Source organism: Labeo rohita, chromosome 8 (genome assembly GCF_022985175.1).
Source record: "Labeo rohita strain BAU-BD-2019 chromosome 8, IGBB_LRoh.1.0, whole genome shotgun sequence".
Classification (NCBI taxonomy): Eukaryota; Metazoa; Chordata; class Actinopteri; order Cypriniformes; family Cyprinidae; genus Labeo; species Labeo rohita.
Window position 1 is genome coordinate 34,071,294 of NC_066876.1, and position 25,853 is coordinate 34,097,146.

At 33.2% G+C, this 25,853-nt stretch overlaps 1 protein-coding gene across 3 annotated transcripts in view; it reads right to left on the reverse strand.

Annotated features, from left to right (window-relative positions):
* Positions 1-810: 810 nt before the first annotated feature.
* Positions 811-25,853, reverse strand: part of bicdl1 (BICD family like cargo adaptor 1) — a 60,416-nt gene continuing 35,373 nt past the window's right edge. For 2 of the 3 annotated variants that reach the window (XM_051117910.1, XM_051117909.1), the window contains 7 exons: positions 24,710-24,856; positions 20,416-20,595; positions 17,174-17,392; positions 16,953-17,096; positions 14,689-14,819; positions 13,813-13,933; positions 811-7,378 (listed from right to left, as the gene is read on the reverse strand). In XM_051117910.1, coding sequence (XP_050973867.1) covers positions 7,211-7,378; positions 13,813-13,933; positions 14,689-14,819; positions 16,953-17,096; positions 17,174-17,392; positions 20,416-20,595; positions 24,710-24,856 — 1,110 coding nt within the window. In that variant the 3' untranslated portion in view covers positions 811-7,210. Of the gene's footprint in view, positions 7,379-9,027; positions 9,142-13,812; positions 13,934-14,688; positions 14,820-16,952; positions 17,097-17,173; positions 17,393-20,415; positions 20,596-24,709; positions 24,857-25,853 lie in introns of all 3 variants that reach the window. The other variant, XR_007828314.1, reaches the window with a different exon arrangement.

The window sequence follows — 25,853 nt, forward strand, 5'->3', positions numbered from 1 at the left end:
TATAAAAAAAGGGTAAAACAGCGATTTAGGACGATTTTGACGTGGAAGACAAATACGACCCTTGAATTGACCCGGACTACACAGACACGCATGCGCATCACAGATGATACAAGACGAGCATTTAAGGTTAAAAAGTATATAAATTGTCAATTTGTTGCAAAAATGACAGATCGTTTAGCTAGATAAGACCCTTCTTCCTCAGCTGGGATCGTTTAGAGCCATTTGATGCTGCATTTAAACTGCATTTTGGAAGATCAAACTCGCAGGCACCATAGAAGTCCACTATATAGAGAACATTCCTGAAATGTTTTCCTCAAGATTTCTTATCGACTGAAGAAAGACATGAACATCTTGGATGACAAGCCGGTGAGTGCGAACATTTTTGTTCTGGAAGTGAACTTCTTTAATATTTGCTTTATATTATATTATATATTATTTACTCAGATAGCTATTGAACTCTCCCTCTTTTGTTTCCCCTCCAATTATTCTATGTAAAATAAGCTTTTTGAGTTGCTTATTGAACAATTAGACCACCAGGATCAGGATAGAATTGCTTAATACTCGATATTTCTATTAAAATAATTTATCGAACGTCCAGTGATCATATTCAAACAACTTGGTTTTGTCTTACGAATAAACTATACATCGACAGACGTGCACATCCACTCACATGCATGAAGGCCTAGTGATAAAATAACTAGTACTGCTAATTTGTGACGATTTACAGAGAGTATTTGTAAAAATGGGAGATGACTGTGGGAAGAACACATTCACAACAGCAGCTCGCACAGATTTAAGACACAGACTGGAGAGACTTGCAAAAACAGTGTTTAAATGGCAAAAGGACAGCAGTACAAAGTCAATGTAACGAGACGATTACAGAACAATGTGTGAAACGCAAGAAAAGAATCTAAAGAAATGACATTGAAATGTTTGTACATACAGAACAACAGAAGAGAGACGAGTAATACTCTAAACGTGGAGCGATTCGGGTTGCGGCTGCTGTCTGGAAGATTTAAATCACTGCTAATATAACAGCGAGTTTCATTCATCCGCCGTTAGAGTCAGACAGGAGAAACACTACAGGCATTCATGAAAACATCCACAATAATTATAACCATCCAATCGTTTTTTAAATCACCTTTGTCATACACATTAGCATCAGTTTGGATCTTTCAAATGCAATTTCCTAAAGTGGCATTAAATGTAATCTGGAGTAAATTAAATCTAATTGAGATGTTGCAGTGATATTTAAATGTCAGAGGATTTTTGGAGCATTTTAATAAGCGTTCTAGAGGAATTTTATCTTTTTAAAAGGAAAAGAGAATATTTGCATGCACAAATGCACATTTTATGCGTTCATTTTGTTAAATAGTCTGCAAATTGGGTTGTTTTCTGTTTATTTTAAATCACTTCTATTTGTAATATGCATATTTGTGCAAATTTCTGTATTAAATTTGCATACTAAAGAGGTCACTACTGTGAATGTTTATATAACCAGTGTTGCATTACTTAGTAATTAGTTACAGAAATTGAATTACTTTCCCATGGGGTTCTCTCAAGGGGTTACTCTTATTATTATTATTATTTGTCTGTAATTACATTTATGTTTGATGTAATTGCATTAAATACTGTATAGACCATAGAACAATTTAATATTAAACAATAGTGGATTTAACATCAAAATGTAACTTCTACTGTTAAAAAATATCTTTAATGTAACCCTCTCTCTTAAAATACTTAGTTCAGTTTTTTACATTTATTTCATATAATTACAAGAGCAGTTTCATGCTGATCTTTGTTCAACAGGTTGCAGCTGATATGGGATTTAGAAAGTAATAATTAGTAAAGATTAATGCAGTACTTTTAGTGTAATTAGGACTGTAATCTAATTACACTTCTGAGGATGTCATTTGTAACTAGTAATGAATTACTTTTTTTAACACTGCATACACTACCAGTCAAAAGTTTTTGAACATTAAAATGTTTAATGTTTTTTGAAGAAGTCTCTTCTGTTCTCCAAGTCTGCAATTATTTCATTAAAAGTACAGCAAAAACAGTAAAATTTCGAAATATGTTTACTATTTAAAATAACTCTTTTCTATTTGAAGATATATTAAAATATAATTTATTCCTGTGATTTTAAAGCTGAATTTTTAGCATCATTACTCCAGATCCTTCAGAAATCATACTAATATTTTGATTTGTTGCTCAAAAAACATTTATTATTATTATTATGTTGAAAACTGCTGAGCAGAATTTTGTCAGATTTCTTTGATGATAGAAAGTTCAGAAGAACAGCATTTATCTGAAATAGATGTCAGAAGATTTTTGGAGCTTTTTAATTAGCATTTCAGAGAAATTTAAATTTGAAGTTGTTTTCTGTATAATTTAAATCATTTTTATTGTAATATGCATATTTGTGCAAATTTCTGTATTAAATTTGCATGCTAAAAAGGTCACTATAGTGAATGTTTATATAACCAGTGTTGCGTGTAATGCATTACTTGGAAATTAGGTACTGAAATTTAATTACTTTCCCATGAGAGTAAGGGGTTACTCTTTTTCTGTAATTACAGTTACTTCTGATGTAATTGCATTAAATACTGTCTAGACTATAGAATAATTTTATATAAAACAATAGTGGATTTAACATCAAAATTTAACTTCTAATGTTAAAATATGTCTTTAATGTAACCTTCTCTCTTTAAATACTTTGGTCAGTTTAATTATCATTTATGCAATTTTTAAAATTGATTTAATATAATTAAAAGAGCAGTTTCATGTCTAACCTTGTGCAACTGGTTGAGGTTGATATGGGATTTAGAAAGTAATTAGTAAAGAGTAATGCAATACCTTTAGAGAGAGTAATCAGGACTGTAATTACTCTTGAAGATGTAATTTGTAACTAGTAATGAATTACTTTTTTAGAGTTACGTACCCAACAATGCATACACTACCAATCAAGGGTTTTTGAACATTAAGATTTTTAATGTTTTTTAAAGAAGTCTTTTCTGCCCACCAAGCCTGCATTTAATTGATCCAAAGTACAGCAAAAACAGCAAAAATTTTTGCTATTTAAAAGAACTGTTTTCTAATTGAATATATTATAAAATGTCATTTATTTCTGTGATTTTTTTTTTTTTTTTTTATTTATTTTTTTTTTTTTTTTAAAGCTGAATGTGTAGCATCATTACTCCAGTCACATGATTCTTCAGAAATCATTCTAATATTCTAATATCTGCTGCTCACAACACATTATTATTATTATGTTGAAAACATAATTTTTTCAGGTTTCTTTGATGAATAGAAAGTTTAGAAGAACAGCATTTATCTGAAATAGAAATCTTTTGTAACATTATAATTGTCTTTATCATCACTTTTGATCAATTTAAAGCTTCCTTGCTAAATAAAAAAAAATATTTTTTTCTGTAATTATATGCATATAAAACAGCTTTTGAATAGTATAAAACTTTTTATTTCAGATAAATCCTGATCTTTGGATTTTTCTATTTATCAAAGAATCCTGAAAAAAAGTACTCAGCTGTTTTAAATAAATCATCATTTTAGAATGATTTCTGAAGGATCATGTGACACTGAAAACTGGAGTAATGATGCTGAAAATTCAGTTTTAATCACACAAATTACATTGCTGTACTTTGGACAAATAAATGCAGGCTTGGTGAGCAGAAGATACTTCTTTAAAAAGCGCTAAAAATCCTACTACTCAAAGTTTTGACTGGCAGTGTATAACTTAAAATTGTTAAAATTCAACTTATATCATGTTGATCTGTAATGCTTCTCCTGCAATCATCTTATCTTATTTGGCATTGATCTGGATCAATACAGAATTACTAATGGAGCAGAGTGTAATGTATTGGGTCTGGATTGAGAGTTTTTCAGATGGTTTACATTCAGCTCTTATCAGACAGCGATTCCAGCGAATCCTCCAGAAACACTTACAAACCAGACTGCACGACAGACAAGCGCTTACATGGAGATTGTTCTAAAAAAGTTGATTTGTCATTCAAAAGTTATACATTTACAAATATATTGATTCCTTTTATTATTTTTTTTATATTCCAAACCTGTTTGTGTCTTTGTACGTATAAAAAAAATCACTCTTTGGGTTTCTCCAAACCAAAAATCACCTCTGCGAGAAAGAAGACAGCTGCATAGCTTTGCTCGAAATCTGCCCGACTTTCACTGACTGAACCCAAAAAACACACAGACATACACACACTCACACATACCGAACACGAGACAGAAAACGCACCCGATTACAGCTCACAATCAGGACACAAGTGCTCCCTTCATTCTCATAGGCTGGAGGAAGTACACACTAGAAATGACCTGGGCTGCGTTCAGAATAATGTACTAGCATACGACATTCTCAGAGAAAAAGGTACAAAACTGTCACTGGGGTGCTTATATTTACCTGTGGTGGTCCAGAGACAATTTTGTGTAGTCTTACTATGCCTGCAGTTTTTTTGTATGCTAGTGACATACTGCAGTTGTCAAAATATGCAGTATAGATGTACAGCATTCACTGTGTTAAATACTTTATCCCACAATGCAAATGACCTGGAAGTAATCTGTAACATCTCTCAATGCTGTAAGAAATAAATAACACAGTACATCATTTCGTATTTTTACAGACTTTTCTGTGTACTAATCTTTTTTTGACAGTTTGTTGACAAGAGATTCAATTCAAAAATTTGAATTTTAAAAATGTTCCATTTAAATTCTCGGAATTTTTGGTGACTACAATGTAGCATTCTACTCTTTAAAATATTGTTACATTCTGCATACAGTGTCACATTTTTAGTCTTTAAAAAAAAACAAAAAAAAAAAAAGTATGTAGTATATACGGTACACTAGGAAGTACACTAGTATTTCATTCCGAACCCAGCCACAGTTTCAGTGCATCTCTGAGGACTGAGATTTTCTAATGGTGAGTATCTTCTAACGGTGTCTTCAGTTTGGTGTTTCTCAGATTTCTACTGTGTTTGTATGTGTGTAAACCTTATTTTCAATGCAGTTTTTCATTACAAGTTACAACTCAACACTTCTGCTCTTTGGTTCATTCGCGTCAGATTGTGACGCAGACAGCCTGAAGTTTATTATCAAGCAGTCCTGAGGACATTTTCTCCAGAAATGTGCTAAAAAAACAAGCAGGTACATTTGATGAAATAGCCACGACGCATTTACACTAGTAATTTCCTGTTGCACTATTATTTGTATATGTTGCGTGCTTTTATACGTTTTTGATTCTAAGCAGCTGCTGAAAGTTAATTTCATATAATATTCATGTGGTTGTTAAAAAGTTAATTACATTCATTAGTTGTTTTCGTTCATATAAAATGCCTCTGTGAATGAACCCAAGAGCAGAACATCTGTAGCTATTTGTGATTTTAATGTTGCAGCGTTCAAACATCATCTACAATCAGGCCCACACCGAAACTGTGTCTGAAAATAACAAATTCATGCCGATTTATGACATTCACATCATTTGGAATAATACTGCAGCACTCTCAAATTTCATCCCTAAATCAGCCCAGAAAATGCAAAAGACGTCCACAGATTCCGTCTGGGCCTGAAACTACATCGTGATGCTGAAACCTTTGTCCTGAACCGTTTGAAGTCTAGTTCATCCTGAGTTGAGTCTCTAGCGAATGCCGTGATTTGTCGGTGAGCGGATGTGCCTCCGTGAATCTCTGGCAGTGAGGTGAGGAGAAGCTTTCCGAGGCACTCGCAGGGGGAACGGACTTCTGATAGGACTGGAGAATTCTGGGAACCCTGTTGAACAGACCCTGACGCAGGGCTTCACCCTATCAGACGACAACCGTGTCTCAAGATTTGCGTTCCACTCCTAAAGCTTTCTGAGGGAGGATTGTGGGTACAGATAAAGTGCAAAACGGCTCAAAGCCACCAGAGAACCTGGTTTGCCAGCACAGTGGTTCTCAACCGGTGACTCGTGACCCAAAAGCTATGCTTTTAAAGTCACTTTTTGGGTGCAGATAAAATGAAAACTATATATATTCACTTAAAGCCTTTATGCATAATGCATATTATTCATAATGTATGTTTTAATGCGTTATATCTTTTCAATAACTGAACCCAATTGTAACCAAAGTTAAAATGCATTTTAACATTTGAGGTGTTTTAACGTATTATACCTTCTGAAGGTGTAATTATTAATGACATCATACAGTAGTGGATTATGCCTTTTAATGCTCATTATGAGGCATAATTAATGCATTAAAACTACTTTACTAATGCATTATATGTAAAGACTTTAAGTGTTACCAAATTATTTAGGCTTAAATTTCAATTTAGTAATAAACTTATTGTGATACATATTTGTCAAAATATGAAAATAGTTAAATTATGGCTGTGAAAAACAATATTCAGTTAAAATATGTGACTGGACCCTGGACCACAAAACCAGTGTTAAGTAGCACAGGTATATTTGTAGCAATAGCCAAAAATACATTGTATGGGTCAAAATGATCAGTTTTTCTTTTATGCCCAAAATCATTAGGATAATTAGTAAAGATCATGTTCCATGAAGATATTTTGTAGATTTTCTGCCGTAAATGTATCAAAACATATTTTTTGATTAGTAATATGCATTGCTAAGAACTTCATTTGGACAACTTTAAAGGTGATTTTCTCAATATTTGGATTTCTTTGCACCCTCAGATTCCAGATTTTCAAATAGTTGTATCTCGGCCAAATATTGTCCTAATAAAGCATACATCATTAAAAAGCTTATTTATTCAGCTTTCAGATGATGTATAAATCTCAATTTCCAAAATTTGACCCTTATGACTGGTTTTGTGGTCCAGGGTCAAATATGAAATTGAAACAAATTTGATTTTTTAATGATAACTGTATAAACCTGGTAATCTTACCTGTTTCACTTATGTTCGACTGATAAATATGCATCACATTAGGTTTATTAGTTTATGTTAAAACTGTGTCTAAATGAATGAAATTTTATATGCAATTCAAATATATAAATCTAAATTTAGATCTGCATATTTTTGTGAATTAGTTAATTCAGTGTTTGAGTTTAAAGATTTTTTGATGAGCTATCCCAGTTGAGAGCCACTGATCTGGCGATTTGACTTTCTTTCTGTCGTTTGTTGTACCCTTTCTCTCACGTCTGTTCTCGCACTCTCTTCCTCCATGTCTTCAGATAATCTCAGTTCTTCTTGAAGAATGAAAAGAGGCGCTTGTCTCCGTCCGAGAGGCGATGCGGTTGTCTGGATGGAGCTCCTCCTCGTGACCCGTTGAAGGAGTATGGAGGATCCTTCCACTCCTCCTGGTGTTTATCCATCAGTTGTTGATCGATAACTCTGTGCATATCATCCTGAGAGAGAGAAACAGACATCAGGGCTTCATCTAAAGACAGAACAGAGCCATCGACCAACCATAGGTTTGAGATGAGTGAGAATGGATGAACATGAGTCCTGTGACATGAAGGCTGTTTTCACACTGGTTTCACATGGTTTGGTCTGAACCACAACTCGATTGATTGTTACTGTTAACAAAACTGTTAAAAATCATTGTTGGTAGTTTGAAATGAAATAAAATATAAATACTGGATGAAAAAAAATAATAATTTGAAAAGTCTTAAAAGAAAATTAGAAATGCTGCCTCATCACCTATCTGAAATAAAAAGCTTAATTTGAAAAACTACAATTAAAAAAAATAAATAAAGCTACATAGAAAAAATTAAAAACTAACAAAAGCACATCAAGAAAAGCACAACAAAACCTCAACTAAAATTAAAAATGAAAATATAAAAATAAAAGCTAATTCAAAATATTAATAAATAAAAAGTAATATAATAAATAAATAAATAAATACAACTGTTCCCTTTTTGACACTGGTATCAGTCTATTTTCACTTTCATGACAAAGCCCCAAAAACATTAAAACTAAAACTGGAAAAAAAATAAACCTAAATAGAAATATTTAGTGGGGAAAAAAAATTAATAAATTACTAAGTAGTAACTAATTACTAAAACCTAACTAAAATTTAAAATGAAAATATAAAAATGAAAGCAAATTCAAAATATTAATAAGTAAATAAATAAATAAATAACTGTTCCCTTTTTGACACCGGTCTTGGTCTATTTTCACTTTCAAGACAAGGCCCCAAAAACATCAAAACTAAAACTGGAATAAAAATAAACCTACATAGAAATATTTTTTGGGGAAAAAACACTAATGAAAATTTTTTTTAAATTAATAAATTACTAAGTAGTAACTAATTACTAAAACCTAACTAAAATTTAAATTGAAAATATACAAATGAAAGCTAATTCAAAATATTAATATATAATAAGTAAGTAAGTAAATAAATAAATAAATAACTGTTCCCTTTTTGACACCGGTCTCAGTCTATTTTCACTTTCAAGACAAGGCCCCAAAAACATTAAAACTAAAACTGGAATAAAATAAACCTACATAGAAATATTTAGGGGGAAAAAAAACGTAAATAAAATAAAATAATATAAAAAAATAAATTAGTAAGTAGTAATTAATTACTAAAACCTAAATAAAATAAAAATAAAATATAAAAATAAAAGTAAATTCAAACTACTAATAATTAGTACAAAAGTATATAAAAAAATACTAAAATAAAATGTCCTCCACCTCTTTTCACATAATCATTTAGAAAATTATTTTCAAAAATATTACCAAAACTAAATATTTGAAAAAGCTAACAAAAATGACAGAAGCACATAACAAAAGTACTAAAACCAGAACTAAAATTTAAAGTCAAAGTATAAAAATGTAAGTAATTAATTAAATTAAATAATACTCTATAATAAAGTCTCTCTTCATACAACCATTCATGAGAAAACACCAAAAATGTTCTAATTGTTCTGATGTTTGTTCTAGTGTGAAAATGCCCTGAAGAACAAGTGAAGAACCACATCACGATGACATGAACGGTGACCTCGTGACCTCATGACCATGGATACGGGTAAGACGGCGAACCTGAGCTCACCTCTAAGGCAGGAGGGAGTTACCATAGGGGAGAAGGGGTCTGTATGGAAGCTGAGAAAGGCCACTAGATCAGAAACCACAAGAGCCACACAGTGAACAGCCCTGAGGAGGCAAACTGCAGGCGGGAGAGAGAGAAGGGAAGCTAAGAATTAAACACACACGCACACACATGCTCACATTCATGGGATACGGGTGAGAAAGAGCGACAGAACCACTGTCAGAAGTAGAGTTTACCTCTAATTTAATATGAGGAAGACTGAACTGAGAGGAACAGACGACGACACACATTCATACACTCAACAATAGGTTTAAGTCAACATGAAAGTGCACCCACAACCCATTTTAACTATTTTATATAACTGTTTTAAACTATTTTATACATCAGAGATCCATTTTTCAAATCTATCATTGTTTATTGCTGTAACCTTTAAAATATGAACATTAACTGGCATTGCTTTACTACTGATAGTTTGTTAGAAAGGTTGTCAAGTACAAAAGTCAATTTTTAAAGAGACAAGAATTTTTGGAAGAAGGGTTTTATCTAGTCATTTTTTTCGAAAAATAAAACTTATTGTATAACTGTATACTTTTTAAACACAAAAGGTCGCGAGGCACAGGCTCTCGGATGCGCGTCCATGGATCGTTCTTGAACGATTTGTTCATTTTGGGCGAATCTTTAATGTGACTCACGAAGAACGAGTCGTCTCGGGGAGTGATTCGTTCAGTCGTGCAACATCCCATTAGGTTCTGTACTGGAATTAGTTCACCTGTTTCGAGTCTTCGGGTTTTTCGAGTCGTTCATTCATCTTATGGGGCTGTCACGTGATGCTGATTTTGCTAAAATGAACGAAATGACTCTCAAAAAGATTCGTTCATTTTGCTGAACGAGACTCAAAGGTCCGAGTCGGTAAAGTGATCTCCCCATCACTACTACGAATCACGTCTAAGTTCATCATCTGTGTACTCTGGCTAAAACTGGTAGAGTATGGCAAAAACCTTCACACTGATTCAAAAATGATTCTACAACACTATTCAGTTTATTTAAAATAATCATTTTCATTTAACACCATCGTGTTAGGTTTCCCATTCAAACAATTGCATTGTCAAACTGACTTGAAACAGTTGCGTTTTGGTTCAACTCAGTATTTTGATTTTGAAAGAACATGTTTCAATTAAGGAGGCCAAAAATAACATTTGATGCTTGTTCAATTTACTTAAGTAAATTAAGTTAATCCAACACAATTTTTTTACAACCACTTTACTTAATTCATTTGAGTTGAGAGTACATTAATTATTTTACTTGTGTAACTAGGAAGTGGATTTTCCCTTCCCATCATGCTCTGCACACGGTTGGATAAGGAGAGTAAATGTTGAAATAAAATGTTATTTTATGCATTTTTTATTAAGATGATAAAATTGGGAGACTTGCTAGTGTTTAATGTTCTTCTATGTTTGTATTTAAAACCATTGTGGTGAAGTGTAGAGCATGTGCTTGGGTTGAGGACCTGCTAACATGAGTTAAAGTTGTTTTAATAATAAAATAAACAACTACTTTGGGCATGCCATGAATATAACAAAGCCATCGTATGGCTAATGCCTGACAAGTTGGTTGCCAAGTTATTTGTTTACCAGTTTACCATGTTTTGGTTTGAGTTCAACAAGCATAAAATAATCACTTCATAAATGTATCAATTTCATTGAAACTACATTTGATCAAACTGAGTTGGCCCAACCTAATTACATTTCATTGCATGAATTTGTTTCTTATGAGTTGGGGTTACACATATTTATTGGATGGAAATCCTGCCCTCAATTAAATTGAGTTCATCCAATGAATTATTTTTCTGAGTGCAGAACTGTCTGGCACGTTGTACCTTTTTGTTTGTAAACAGCGTTTGACTTACTTGCACTTTCTTAGTCTTTGTGCGTTCGCTTTGTAAACACTGGGTCTGTGGTTCTGCCTACGTTCGGCCTGTCCTTTCGACATGATTCAATAGTATGTCGTGAACGCGCATGCCAGAACATGTGCTACGCGAGCTTTTGTGCTTAAAAAGTATACACACTTTTATTTTCCAAAAAAAATGACAGATCGTTTCGCTAGATAAGACTCTTCTTCCTCGACTAGGATCGTTTAGAGCCCTTTGAAGCTGTATTTAAACTACATTTTGGAAGTTCAAAATCGGGGGCACAATTGAAGTCCATTATATGGAGAAAAATCCTGAAATGCTTTACTCAAAAACCATAATTTCTTTACGACTGTAGACAGAAAGACATAAACATCTTGGATGACAAGGGGGTGAGTAAATTATTTGTGAATTGTTGTTCTGAAAGTGGACTTCTCCTTTAAACATTTGTATTTATTGCCCGATAAGGAGATATATTTAAATCCAACCAACCAACCAACGTCATGTACAATAGTAGCCTAAAATCATGACTAAATATACTGTACACTTGACTACTAATTAACATTAAATGTACAGTAAAGTCATTAAAAATATTTTTAGTACATGTTTTGATTTTTGAAAATAACAAAACTTCTTCAAAATTTCTTTTGTTAAAGTAGTGTGCGTTTATGTATTTTGTGCAATAAGATTAGTCTTAAAGTAATTACGGTCAGTGTTGACTTCATGTTGACTTTAAACATAAAAGGCAAAAGGAGAGAAAAGCAGACAGAGAGAAAGAGTCTGGCTACCTCTATTCATTAGAGTTCAGTATCATAAAAAGCTCATTTACTGCTACTTAGGTTTGTGTTAATGAATGTTTCTGGTAAATCTGCCAGTCTTTTCACAGAACAAGGGTTACCATCTTCTGTTACCACAATAACCCAGACTGATTTGATTCACCCATAATGCATCATGGCATGAATAGTCTATGTAGGCCCCTATAATTGCATGTTTTTTACCTTTGCATTTCATTCATTTTTCTTCTAATTCAGTTCTGTACTGTGAAACATACTCTAACCAAGTAAGCATATGCAGACTTGATTTCTTGACCAAGGCGTTGCAAGCATGCAGTACTGTTGCCAAATAAAATGATGGCCATTTTGTTTGGCAAAAAGCCATTCTGGATATGATTTTAGAACTAAACCACCACTGATTGCTTTTAAACCTTTATCTTCTTTTTATCCATAGCTGACATTATGCTAACATAAAGTAATCATTTCTGACGAAAGTGGTGCCTCAAGTAATACTGAAAATGATTGCCTATTTCAGTTGTTTAATTTAGAGAAAACTGCACTGATGTATTCTTTACTGTAGAATGTTTGTAATTTTAACAGGAAAAAAAAAAAAATAATAAAAAAAATAATAATAATATATGTATATATGCGCACACACACACACAAATGTCTTTGGTTAACCTTATTAAATTAAGTTGTTTTACCATATATAATATATATATATATATATATATATATATAATTTGAGACTATCTATGTAATGTTTACATACATATTTTTTTTTTACAGTAAAGTTGTAGTTAGTAAAGGCATTGTTATTTTAGTATCATTGATATACTATTATAGATTTTGTTTATTTTTGAATGAGATGTTTTCTATTTTCTGTTCTTATTTTCTTATTTCTGGTTTTGTCATTTTTATTTATGTATTTTTGTAACAATAAGGTTCCATTTGTTAACATTATTTAATAACATTAGTTAACTTGAAATAACAATAAAAAATACCTGTAAAGCATTTGTTAATCTCAGTTAATAATTTCAGCATTTACTAATACATTATTAAAATCCAAAGGTTGTATCTGTTAATATTAATTAATGGACCTAACAATTAACAATGAACAGCTGTACTTTTATTAATATTAACAAAGATTAATAAATAAAATAAAAACAGAAAGAAAAATACAAAAAAGGTGACACTTTACAGTAAGATCAATTAGTTAATTAATGCATTAACTACATTAATTAACTAATTGACCTTACTGTAAAGTGTCACCTTTTTTGTCATTTCTTTCTGTTTTTATGAGGTTTTTGTTTTTAGTTTAGATTCTTGCTAAAATAAAATAAGTTTAATTGTCATATTTTATTTCACTTAATGTTTATTCTGTTTCAAGTAATGGTTTCAGATTTACAGTAATGGCCAGAATTATTAAAACACTAGTATGTTCACCAGCTAAAAACATGACTTTAAGTCAGTTATTTCTATCTTTTGCTGTATGTGTAAATAGGAAATATCAGTTTACATTTGCAAACTCATTTTGCCATTAATTGTAATAATTCAGTGAGATTTTTGTTTGCACAAGGACAAGTCTGACAACAGCCAGAGATCTGATCTCATCATCATCCACTCTGTCTGGAATAGACTAACAAATGAGACTAAATGAGACTAAATCCAGAAGAACTGTGGCAACGTCTCCAAGATGCTTCAAGAAATCCTGCAATGCTACAGTACTGGTAAAAGAATGTTTGGAAATGTACACTGATATTTCCTATTGACACACTACAGCAAAAGGTAGAAATAACTGACTTAAAACCATTTTTAGCTGATGAAAATACTAGTGTTCTAATCATTTTGGCCACCACTGTAATTAATGATAATAACCCTGGTACTTGAGTTATGATGTATAAAAGCACACTTGACTGGTGGTGTTTGCATTCACATACTTGGTTCTTTTAATGCTTTTTTCTTCTTCTTTTTTTTTTCTAGATACGTCCATAAACCCAGGCCGCTGAAACAGTGCAATTTATATGCACATCAGCTTTTTCTTTCAGCTTGATCTGATCTGAGGTAAGAGGGGTTTTGTGTGCACTGATGTGTGTGAGTGAAACGAACCTGCCAGGCTTCTAACTGCTGAGACAGGTTGAGTTTCTGCTGTATCGCATCCAACAGCTGACTGTTCAAAGACATGATGTCTATCTTACACTTCGCCAGTTCCATCTCCACGGCTTTCTTCCTGTAACAGGGAAATGAAAGAGCAAAAGAGTTACAACACAGCATCTGAGGTTAATGTTGTGATTGGCAGAATCAGGTCATGTATACAGGCTGCAGACACTTTCATTCATATGTGTAAAAACAGAAAATAATTTTCCTGAGATTAGATGACATGTTTATAAAACTCAAGACATCCACAGGGTTATTCTCTCTCACGCTCTCTCTAATGTAGCTGTGCAGAATTGCAGAAAATGACCCACTGGGATGTTCTCACAAGGAAAATTAAATAAAGTCTTTATTCAATTCTAAAAATAGAAAACTTTTGTATTTTAGTGGTTAGTGGTGTTGGTAGTTTTTTGTTCATTACTATATGCAGTTGCTTACTGGTAAAATAGTAAATTCAATCAAGCCACAACAGCTATGCTTCTTGTTCCTTACGGCGACTTACGTGTTTAAGTTAAATATTTAGTGTCAGGCGTGAATGACTAAAAGTGATGACTAACTTGCAAACAACACATATTACCTTTAAAGGAAAAGTTCACCCAAAAATGATATTTTGCTGAACATTTACTCAGACTCTCATTCTGACGGCACCCATTTACTGCATAGGATCCATTGGTGAGCAAGTGATATAATGCAAAATGTCTTTAAATATGTCTAGATGAGGAAACAAACTTATTTACATCTTGGATTGTGAGTAAATTTTCAACTAATTTTAATTTTTAGGTGAACTACTCCTTTAAGTTAAAAGGATATATGTATATAAGTGTGTCGTACTTGGCAATGGCTTCATCTCTGTCTCGTATGGCGCTTTGTAACTGTTCGTTGGGCTCGTGTACTTCTGCCATCACTCTTAACCGTTCGTTCTCCTCTCTTGAAGAAGAAACTTCCACCGAGAGCAGCGCCACCTACAGAATCCAGAGCAGAACCACAGCACAGATTAATTAATTAAAGGAGAAGTTCACTTCCAGAACAAAAATTTACAGATAATTTACTCAGCCTCTTGTCATCCAAGATGTTTGTGTCTTTCTTTCTTCAGTCGTAAAGAAATTGTTTTTTTGAGGAAAACATTTCAGGATTTTTCTCCATATAATGGACTGATATGGTGCCCCGAGTTTGAACTTCCCCGAGTTGTAAACGATCCCAGCCGAGAAAGAAGGGTCTTATCTAGCATAACGACTGGTTATTTTAATGAAAAAATACAATTTATATACTTTTTAATGCCAAATGCTCATCTTGTCTTACTCTGCCTGAACTGTTTTTGTTCCAGTTCATGACAGTTAGGGTACGTCGAAAAACTCCCATCTCATGTTCTTCCTCAACTTCAAAATCGTCCTATATCGCTGTTTTACCTTTTTTGTTAAGGGTGTTTGATCTTCTTTGCATGTTCATTTTGCAAAGACTGGGTCTGTACTTCTGCAGCGATGTAGGATGATTTTGAAATGATTTTTGAAGTTGAGGGAGAAAATACGATTGGAGTTTTTCGACATACCCTAACTGTCTTTAACCAGAATACACAAAGTTCAGGGAGAGAAAGGCAAGACGAGCATTTAAGATTAAAAAGTATTTAAATTTTTTTTTTTTAATGAAAATAACCGATTGTTTCGCTAGATAAGACCCTTCTTTCGCAGTTTACAGCCGCATTTGGGATCGTTTGAAGCCACATTTAAACTGCCTTTTGGAAGTTCAAAATCAGGGAACCATATCAGTCCATTATATGGAGAAAAATGCAGAAATGTTTTCCTCAAAAAACAATTTCTTTACGACTGAAGAAAGATATGAACATCTTGGATGATAAGGGGGTGAGTACATTATATGTGAATCTTTGTTTTGGAAGTGAACTTCTCCTTTAAAGGTAAAATTTACAGATAATTTACTCACCCCCTTGTCATCCAAGATGTTTGTGTCTTTCTTCAGTTGATAAGAAATTGTTTCTTGAGGAAAAAATGTCAGGAATTATCTCCATATAGTGGAGTTCAGTGGTGCCCCCAAGTTTAAACTTCCAAAATGCAGTTCAGCTTCAAATGGCTCTAAATGATCCCAGTCGAGGAATAAGGGTCTTATCTAGCAAAACGATGGGTCATTTTCTAAACAAACACTCGTCTAGGTCTGTGTGAACTTTTGGGTCAACACAGTTAGGGTATGTCGAAAAACTCCCATCTTGTTTTTTTCCCCAACTTCAAAATCATTATACATCGCTGCAGAAGTACTGACCCAGTGTTTACAAAGTGCAAAAAAAAAAGGTAAAACATGCAGGGCGATTTTGACGTTGAAGAAGAAAACGAGATGCACTGTAAAAAAAAAAAAAACAATTTGTTGAGTCAACTTAAAATAATTTGTAACCTGGCTGCCTTAAAATTTTAGGTTCAGTCAACTCAAAAAAAGTTTATTCAACTTGAAATGTTAAATTATACTAAGTGACAAAATTTTAAGGCAGCTGGGTTACTTATCCATCTGTTAAGCTTAGCAAACACAAATATCTAAGTTGTTACTTAGTCCAACTTAACATTTTAAGTTGACTAAACTTATTTTAGTTGACTGAACTTAAAATTGTAAGGCAGCAGGGTAACAAATTATTTTAAGCTGACTCAACAAATTGTGTTTTTTATTTTTTACAGTGTGGGAGTTTTTTGACCTACCCTAATTGTATTAACCCGAATTACAGAGACAACGCATGCGCATCACCGAGACAAGACAAGCGTTTGAGGTTAAAAAGTATATAAATTGTCAATTTGTTTAGAAAATAACCAATCGCTTTGCTAGATGAGGCCCTTTTTCCTTGGCTGGGATCATTTGAAGCTGCATATAAACTGCATTTTGAAAGTTCAAACTTGGGGGCACCACTGAACTCCACTATATGAAGTGAAATTCTGGAATGTTTTCCACAAGAAACATAATTTCTTTACAACTAAAGAAAGAAAGACATGAACATCTTAGATAAGAAGGGGGTAGGTAAATTATCTGTAAATTTTTGTTCTGCAAGTGAACTTCTCCTTTAATGAAGTCAGGTATTCATATACACTAAGTGCGAATGTAAGTACCTGATTATGGAGCTGTAGCACCTCCTCCTGGCTGTTGCGTGTTTTTTCCTGCTCCTGTTCGTACAGTTCTCGAAGCTCTCGCAGCTCCTCGCTCAGTTTACGCACCTGCTCCTCTAGCACCTCCTCATCGCTGCGCCGTGAACCCTGGACGCACGTGAAACACACGTTAAATAATAATAATGTGTCTATATCCACATAAAGCTAGTTGCGATGATTGTTACCGTGGATTCGTTGCCGTCCAGAAGGTTTTGTGTGAGTCTGCGCAGCTCCAGAAGACTGGCGTGCAAACTTCCCGTGGGGACGTCTTTAGCCGACAGCGTCTCCGAAGACTCGTCCATGGACGAGTCTGTGGATAAGGCGGAGTCTGTGATGTCATTTCCTCTTAGCTGGGAGCAGATGGAGCGCACCTGACAGTAAGCCTCCCACAGCTGCAGCCGGAGCTGAAGGACAGACAAGAACATATAAGACTATACTTAAGTGCAAACTAAATGTAATCTTTTCCAACACTTTATTGCATGTTAACTGCAATTAAATCAAAATGCATTATAGTTTATATTAAATGCACATAGCTGAGCTTTTTTTGGCCCTTTTAAGTAGGGATTAAATACATCTTTCTATATAATTTCACAATTAGTACTTCTGCTATCTTTGAAATATGGTTAAAGTATACTTTCAAATGTACTGACAAGTATTTATGGTAAACTAAAATATACTTTAGTGTAATTTCTATTGAAACTTGCATGTCATGTATGTAAATATAGGTGACCCTGGACCACAAACCCAGTCATAATGGTCAGATTTTTTTTTTAAATTGAGGTACAACTATTTGAAAATCTGGAATCTGAGGGTGCAAAAAATCTAAATGTTGAGAAATCGCCTTTAAAGTTGTCCAAATGAAGCTCTTAGCAATGCATATTACTAATCAAAAATTAAGTTTTGATATATTTATGGTAGGAAATTTACAAAATATCTTCATGGAACATGATCTTTACTTAATATCCTAATAATTTTGACCCATACAGTGTATTTTTAGCTATAGCTACAAATATACCTGTTCTACGTAAGTATGGTTTTGTGGTCCAGGGTCACATATTTATACAGTTGTAATAATAAAGTTGCAATTTAATACATTTAATATATTAAAAGACACTAAAAAAGACACTACAGGTAAAATTATAATCAAGTAATTTACATATGCTTTAGTATGTTAGTCAACACATCAAAACAAGTGTACTTTTTTAAAACTCAACTTTAAAACATTAAAATATAATGAAAAAATAAAATAATGAATTTTCTTTTTTTTTTTTAAGTGTGTTAAACAGTCATGAAAGTGTCTCTCTTTAAGTATGCTTAATTGGCCTTTAATTTCATTAATATTATATTATTTGCAAGTACAGTTTTTAAGAAATGCATTTTTAAGATCTGACGTTCACATGTGTACATTCAGTACAATTAAGCACACTTTTTTCACAAAGGTGATCCTGTCCAGTTTGTCTGACACATGTGAATGTTTCCTCAAATAATGTGGCTTGATCACATTTGCAGTTTTACCATTAAGCATGTCACATTTTCAATGCATTTCTATAATTTATCCAATAGTTTGTGATTGTCGTTTTTAAAATTCATTTTATAGACATTTGTTTATGCAAAAAGCAATTTCTAGCCTATAAAATATTCAAGAGCTGTGCCTAAATAGAATAATACAAATTCAATATGGAGTAATATTTTACAATTTTATCAATTCAATGACTTCTCCAAGACTAGAAATCACAAATGTAATATGGAAAAATATTTCCAGATTTTCCAGAAGCATTTGATCCATGTGTTTTCAGTGAAAGTAGACCAATCCAGCTCATTTTGCAAGGTATTTATTAATTTTAGAAAAATATTAACACACATTTGGCATTGGTTATTCATTGTTAAACATACTCTACCATTAGAAAGTTTGGGGTTGAGAAGATTTTTAGAAACGTTTTTGAAAGAAGTCTCTTCTGCTAATAAAAATGAAATTTATTTGTTCAAAAATACAGTAAAAGCAGTAAAATTGTGAAATATTATTACAATTAAAAATAACTATTTTCTATGTGAATATATTTTAAAATGTAATTTATTCCTGTGATGCAAAGCATCATTATTACATTAGTGTCACAATAAATGATAATAGAAATAATTCAGTGTTTGTAATGTTGTGATTCATCTCAGAGATTAGTGTCATCGTTATGCTCTATTAAACTGTCTACATGCTGAAATTAATCACTTTCTACTTGCATCTTATCTGCAGGTTGTTGTTTATGATAAGAAAATTCAAGTCGAGTCAGCTCTGACTAACTTAAATGCCTCTGATTGACCATTGCATTTTTAAGCTCAACATAAACGTGTGATTGGTTGTTTTTCTTTGCTGCAAATAACGTAAAATTAAATCTGGTGCAACGTGCGTAACACGATTTGGCGCTTTTCCCTTTAATGTTTAATTTTAATCGCGATACACTTTAATTTTTGTCGCATTATCTTACATTTTTGGGGTATTTGTCCCACAAGCCCCTGTTAATTTATGACCCTGGTGTACTAAAAGATTATTGGAGTATGTATTATGAGGAAATATTATTTATTTGTCCTTCTACTTAAATAACATTTAATTTAATGTATTACTTGCTATTTCTTTGTGATTAGGCCTATTTGTGATTGCAGTTTTTAAAGTTCATTTTATAGACATTTGTTTATGCAAAAAGCATTTTCTAGCCTATAAAATATTCAAGAGCTGTGCCTAAATAGAATAATATAAATTCAATATAGACTAATATTTTTTTTTTTTTACAATTTTAGCAATTTTAATGACTTCTCCAAGACTGGTAATCACAAATGTAACATATAAAAAATATTTCCAGATTTTCAAGGAGCATTTGATTCATGTGTTTTCAGTGAAAGTAGACCAGTCCAGCTCATTTTGCAAGGTATTCATTTTAGAAAAATATTAACACACATTTGGCATTGGCTATTCATTGTTAAACATACTCTACTATTAAAAAGTTTGGGGTTGGTAAGATTTTTAGAAATGATTTTGAAAGAAGTCTCTTCTGCTAATAAAAATGAATTTTTTTTGTTCAAAAATCAGTAAAATTGTGAAATATTATTACAATTTAAAATAACTATTTTCTATGTGAATATATTTTAAAATGTAATTTATTCCTGTGATGCAAAGCCACATTTTCAGCATCGTTATTACATTAGTGTCACAATAAATGTCATTACTATCACTTTTAATCAATTGAATGCATACTTATTGAATCTATCTATCTGCCTGTCTGTATTTTTTTTTTTATTTCTTATGTCATTTTTGTGTGAAATATCCATCATAAAGTTAGCGAATGGAATGTGCGCTATGATTTAAAAGTTATTCAGTAAACAAACGGTCTCAGTCAGACGATCTCTTCCTGTCTAAGTGGGCGGTTCATGGCTAATGTACCTGCTCTCTCTCCTGCTCCAGCTCCTCCTGCTCCATGCTCTGCTCGATCTCACAAAGGAGGCTGTGTGGATTCGGACTGAAGCCCTGTAGACTGCGTTCCTCCGTCAGCTCCTCCAGACGAGCGCTCAGCTGCCGGTGAGAGACGCGCACTTCCTGCAGCTCCAGCTGACTCTGGCGCAGCTGGTACGAACACACGAGAGTCAGAAAAACACACCTGAGGGAACACACCGCGTACAAAAACAACCCGCTCGGCAGGGGATGTATAGTCAACTCACTTCTGAGAAACAAACGAGCCGAACTCGCCTCACATGTCAGTGTGAATGCAGCGTCATGCTAAAGGAAGCGTGTGCACTTACTCATGTCATTGTGTAAACACTATTCTTAAGCATATTTGTCATCTATGATTCATTTTTTTCCACAACAGTAAGTGTCCGATAATAGAAATAATTCAGTGTTTGCAATGTTGTGATTCATCTCAGAGCTTAGCGCTCATCGTTATGCTCTACTAGACTGTCTACAAGCCGAAATTAATCGCTTTTTACTTGCATCTTATCTGCAGGTGGTTGTTTATGATAAGAAAATTCGAGTCGAGTCAGCGCTGACTAATTTAAACACCTCTGATTGGCCATTGCGTTTTTAAGCTCAACATAAACATGTGTGATTGGTTATTTTTCCTCGCTGCAAATAACATGTTAAAACAAATCTGGTGCTATTTGTGTGATGCGATTTGGCACTTTTCCCTTTAACGCAGGGTTGGCAATTTTTAAGTTCAGCTTGGAGTGAGATTTTTTTTATTTTTTGGAGGGGGTTGGTCGGGAGGGAGGGTGTGGCGATCTGGATTCCATGTCTATTTATATGTATATACTGTACATATAAGGGGATAAAAATGCAGCTGAATGCCTTTTTAGCACCATTTTAAAACTGGTTTAAAGGGGTCATCGGATGCCCATTTTCCACAAGTTGATATGATTCTTTAGGGTCCTAATGAAAAGTCTATAATATGCTTTGGTTAAAAATTCTCAATGGTAGTGTAAAACAACACCCTTTTTACCTTGTCAAAATGAGCTCTTCTGATGCTCCTTTAAATGCAAATGAGCTCTGCTCGCCCCGCCCCTCTCTTCTCTCCGTGGAGTGACGAGCCTGTTTACTTTAGCCGCATTTAGCACCTTTAGCCACGAAACTTGCTAACTAGCATGTTATTAGGAAAGGTGATTGCAGAGATTCATAAAAAAACCCTTATACTCTGAGTGAAGCTGGATCACGAATGATTTGCGCAAACTTAGACGCATTTATGTAGATCGGGAGGCGCATTCCCTTCACAAACAAACGTAACGCACTGCATCTTCAGCGGCTCGGATGTCGGGAGTAAATGGCGACCACTATGTTTATTATTACATCCAGCAACACAACACCTCAATCTAATTTACATCCCTGCTCCGGCATCGAAACAATGGAGGTCGGACTGTTACAGCTGATTTAAGGCAGGTCTGAGGTAAGACGCTCTTGTCAATCAACTATCGTAGGAGCGGCCTTTGTGGGTGTGACGCCACACCGTCAGGCATCTGATAATGGCTCGATTTGAAAAAGGGGATATTATTTTTACAGATTAATTTAAAACCACTGCAAGGATTTTGATCATTATAGGGTAGATTTGTACATACACTGCCAATGCACATTAATGTTCAAACACCATGTAAAAGTGAACTTTGCATCCAATGACCGCTTTAAATCCAGTATTTGCTTGCATTATTTTTGTGTACTTATACAAGTATCGTTAAAAAAAGGATGTAAGTTATTAACTTTTTTAAATGTCACATTTAAAAATATTGTTTAATCATTTCTAAATATTTATTCAAATGAAAAACTTAAAATAAGTAAGCAGGTATGACCTGCAATATTCTAGATACATGTATATTTAGTAAAGAGCCATACAGGTACCTAGTGGGTAAACCATGGCATTACACATGAAAATGATTTTTTTCCGACCACAAAATGACTCTAATTTGTGTTTGTAATCTTAGTTTTATTTGTAGTAAAACCATATTTAATTTTTGTAAGGGTTGCCTCTCCATCACTCTCCAGAATAAAATTATACTGTAAATGTCACTGACGTAAAAATCAATGCATAATATGCTGTAATGTTTACCAAAAGTTGCTGCAAATACCTGTATAGTAAAGCTGTCATCTCTATCCTACTTAAACACATTCAAATATACTGTCAACCCTGGTTTGTTTTGAGAGCTCCGTGAATCACGTGACCGCGTGACGGCGACGCCGGTGAGATCAAAGCTTGTCGCAGCTCTGTTTTTCAGTGGCTCTGGCATTAACAGAAGCACTACATTTTACAATTTACACCATATTACGTGCGTCAAAACGGTATTTATCGTTTGAATTTAGTATTAAAACTTGGAACATTTAAAAGGTGAAACCTTGTTTAAAATCGCAAGCAGGGTTGCCAGTTTGGCGTGAGATTTACATGGGCAGAGTGAGAGCATGAGACAGAGCCTGAAAGCGTATGTCTCACGCCAAATGCATGAGAGTTGGCAACCCTGCTTTAACGTTTAATTTTAATCGCGATATTTTTGTCTCATTATCTTACATTTTTGGGCTATTTTTCCCACAAGTCCCTGTTAGTTTATGACCCTGGTGTACTAAAACAAAGATTATTGGAGTATGTCTTATAAGGAAATATGATTTACTTGGCCTTCTACTTCAAAAAAAATAACATTTTATTCAATGTATTACTTTATAATGTTTCTATGCCAGTTTTTTTCAGTGCGAAGTCTCTTGTTCTTGAACATTATTTCAAACCGTTTTTTAAAATAAAGTACTATTAATTTCTTTAGAGATAAATCTCTTTTAATGGAGAAATACATGACTTGGTTGCTTTCTAAAGAACAGTATGTTCTGTAAGTCTTAAACTGATGGGAAAACTGAGAACTGGAGGCCGTCCAGTGAACACATAACAGTGAATCAAGCAGTCAAACACATACAGCCCTTTCTCTAGCAAAACAATGAACTGCTAATCTCTAATAACACTGAATTAAATGGAGCAGGAACAAGAAGGACTTCTGTGGAGTCACTCTTTTGTTCGTTACTCTCGCTCGGTTTGGTCTGCAGCTTTTTCTGCTGAGTTTTCCATTCAGAATCACAACAGTTTCAGGTGCACACTGTTTGACTGGTTTTATCACCTTTTTTATAATGTGTGAATGAACATGTAATTGGATGTACCTGTCAGAATTTACCTCAAAATTAAAAACTAAAAGACAAATGAAGCCTTTAGGATTTTTAACACTATTGCATTATTTCATGTAGTTCATGTTAATTAAACAAGTGTATTTATAAATCATGGTAGCATTTTTGTATTGCATTTAATTTATCCTCCATTTAATAATAATAATAAACTCATTAGTGTATTTTATTAATAAGAAACATTCTGAAAATAATGAGATTTACCAAAAAATGCTTAATTAAAACATTCAGCTAAATAACAATAATGAGAATTTGAGGAGAATGTGTTTAATTGTCTCAAAAATAATGTCACAGACATCTTAATGCTCCTTAAATAGGCTTTATTTAGTTCAGGCTATATATAATGTTTGTTTCTTATATGGCATGTTCAAGTTCTTGAAAAAACATAAGATTCACCCAAGGTGAATCAGGATGCACTGCAAACTTTTTTAGTTTTGTCTTTTTTCCTATATAGGAAAATAAATAACTAAATAAATTGGCCATAATATATTTCAAATATTTGTTTAACCAAAATATAATAAACTAAAAATGTCCTAACATACTAAATGTAGTTCTATAGGGACAAGAAAATACATTTCTGATCGTTATGGGTAAAAAAATAAATAAAAAAATAGATAATGTATATATGTATATTTAGACAATATATTAAAAAATGTCTCAAAATATACAAGGTAATATAAGTAAGTAAAACTTACTTAAAATATATTTCTATGAACATGTCATATATTTTACATTACACATCTGGAAATGTGTGTTTTTCTTGCAATGTAAACAACAAAAAGCAGTGTACATTTTTAATAAGCAAAATAAATTTAGACTTGATTTCAGAGAAAATATCTTTTTTTAATACACTTCTATTTTCATTTTTGAAACATAAATCATTTATGGGGTTTATGACATGAATGCTTCTTAATTTCGAGTCACATATAGTTTTGCTTCTTACGTTGTTTGCTTCTCAGTGTTTAAATATATAGTGAAAAATAATACTAAAATACTAAATACTAAATGTTTCTGTTTGTCTTGCAGTGTGGCGGCCGCTCACCTGTAAGTCCTTCTCGTGACACTGTTTCTCCAGCACCAGCGTTCGATCTCTCAGGTCCTCCACTGTGTGCTGCAGCTGCTCGTTTTCCTCCAGCATGGCGTTTACACGTCGTTCCAGTTCCTGCTTACGCTCTGACAACATCTTTATCTGCGCAACAAGACCGGGAAAAACACCAGGTTACGGACATCAGCATAATACAGCTTTAGTCTCTTACTGAAACCTATTCAGACCAAAACATTGCAAACTTTACAAACGAATGAATCACAATATATCTGAACCTTTATCGGGTTTTCGAGAAAAACTTGAGTGTGGTTAGTGGATTAGTTTAAACTCTCCTGTAGTTGTAGGAATGCCATGTTGCCAGGCATCAGTAGGGAGTCACTAACACCTCCATAGTTAGGAATGTGGTCTTGATAACGAGAATATTGCAAAACAACCCCTAAAAAAGCTACAGCTCAGAGGTTGCTGTTTCACAGTTTTTCAGTTGTTGTTTTTAACAATCATGCATTTAGCAGACGCTTTAAAGAAATAGTTCACCCAAAAAGGAAAATTTGTTGAAAATGATTCACCCCTAGGTCATCCAAGATGTAGATGAGTTTGTTTTTTCATCAGTTTTGGAGAAATGTAGCAGTATATCATTTGCTCAACAATGGATAGTGAATGGGTGCCGTCAGAATGAGTCCAAACAGCTAATAAAAACGTCTTGTGGAGCAAAAAGCTGTTTGTTTGTAAGAAACAAATCCATCATTAAGACATTTTAACTTTAAACCTGTCACTTTAAACCTATCACAACTAAAATATGAATCCATAATCCATAATAATGCTTTCTCAAGTAAAAAAGTCATCTGGTCTGAATCAGGAGAGAAATCTGCACAGATCAAGCATGTTGACAAGCAAGAACAGCTCTAAATAAATATGTGTGTGGATTTTGATATGAGAGACAACAGGAGATGAGTTTTTATTACTGCATTGTAAAAAATAAAAAACACAATTTGTTGAGTCAGCTTAAAATAATTCGTTACCCTGCTGCCTTAAAATTTTAATAGTTTTTATTCAAATAAAATAAGTTTAGTCAACTTGAAATGTTAAGTTGTATTAAGTACCAACTTAGATATTTGTGTTTGCTAAACTTAACAGATGGGTA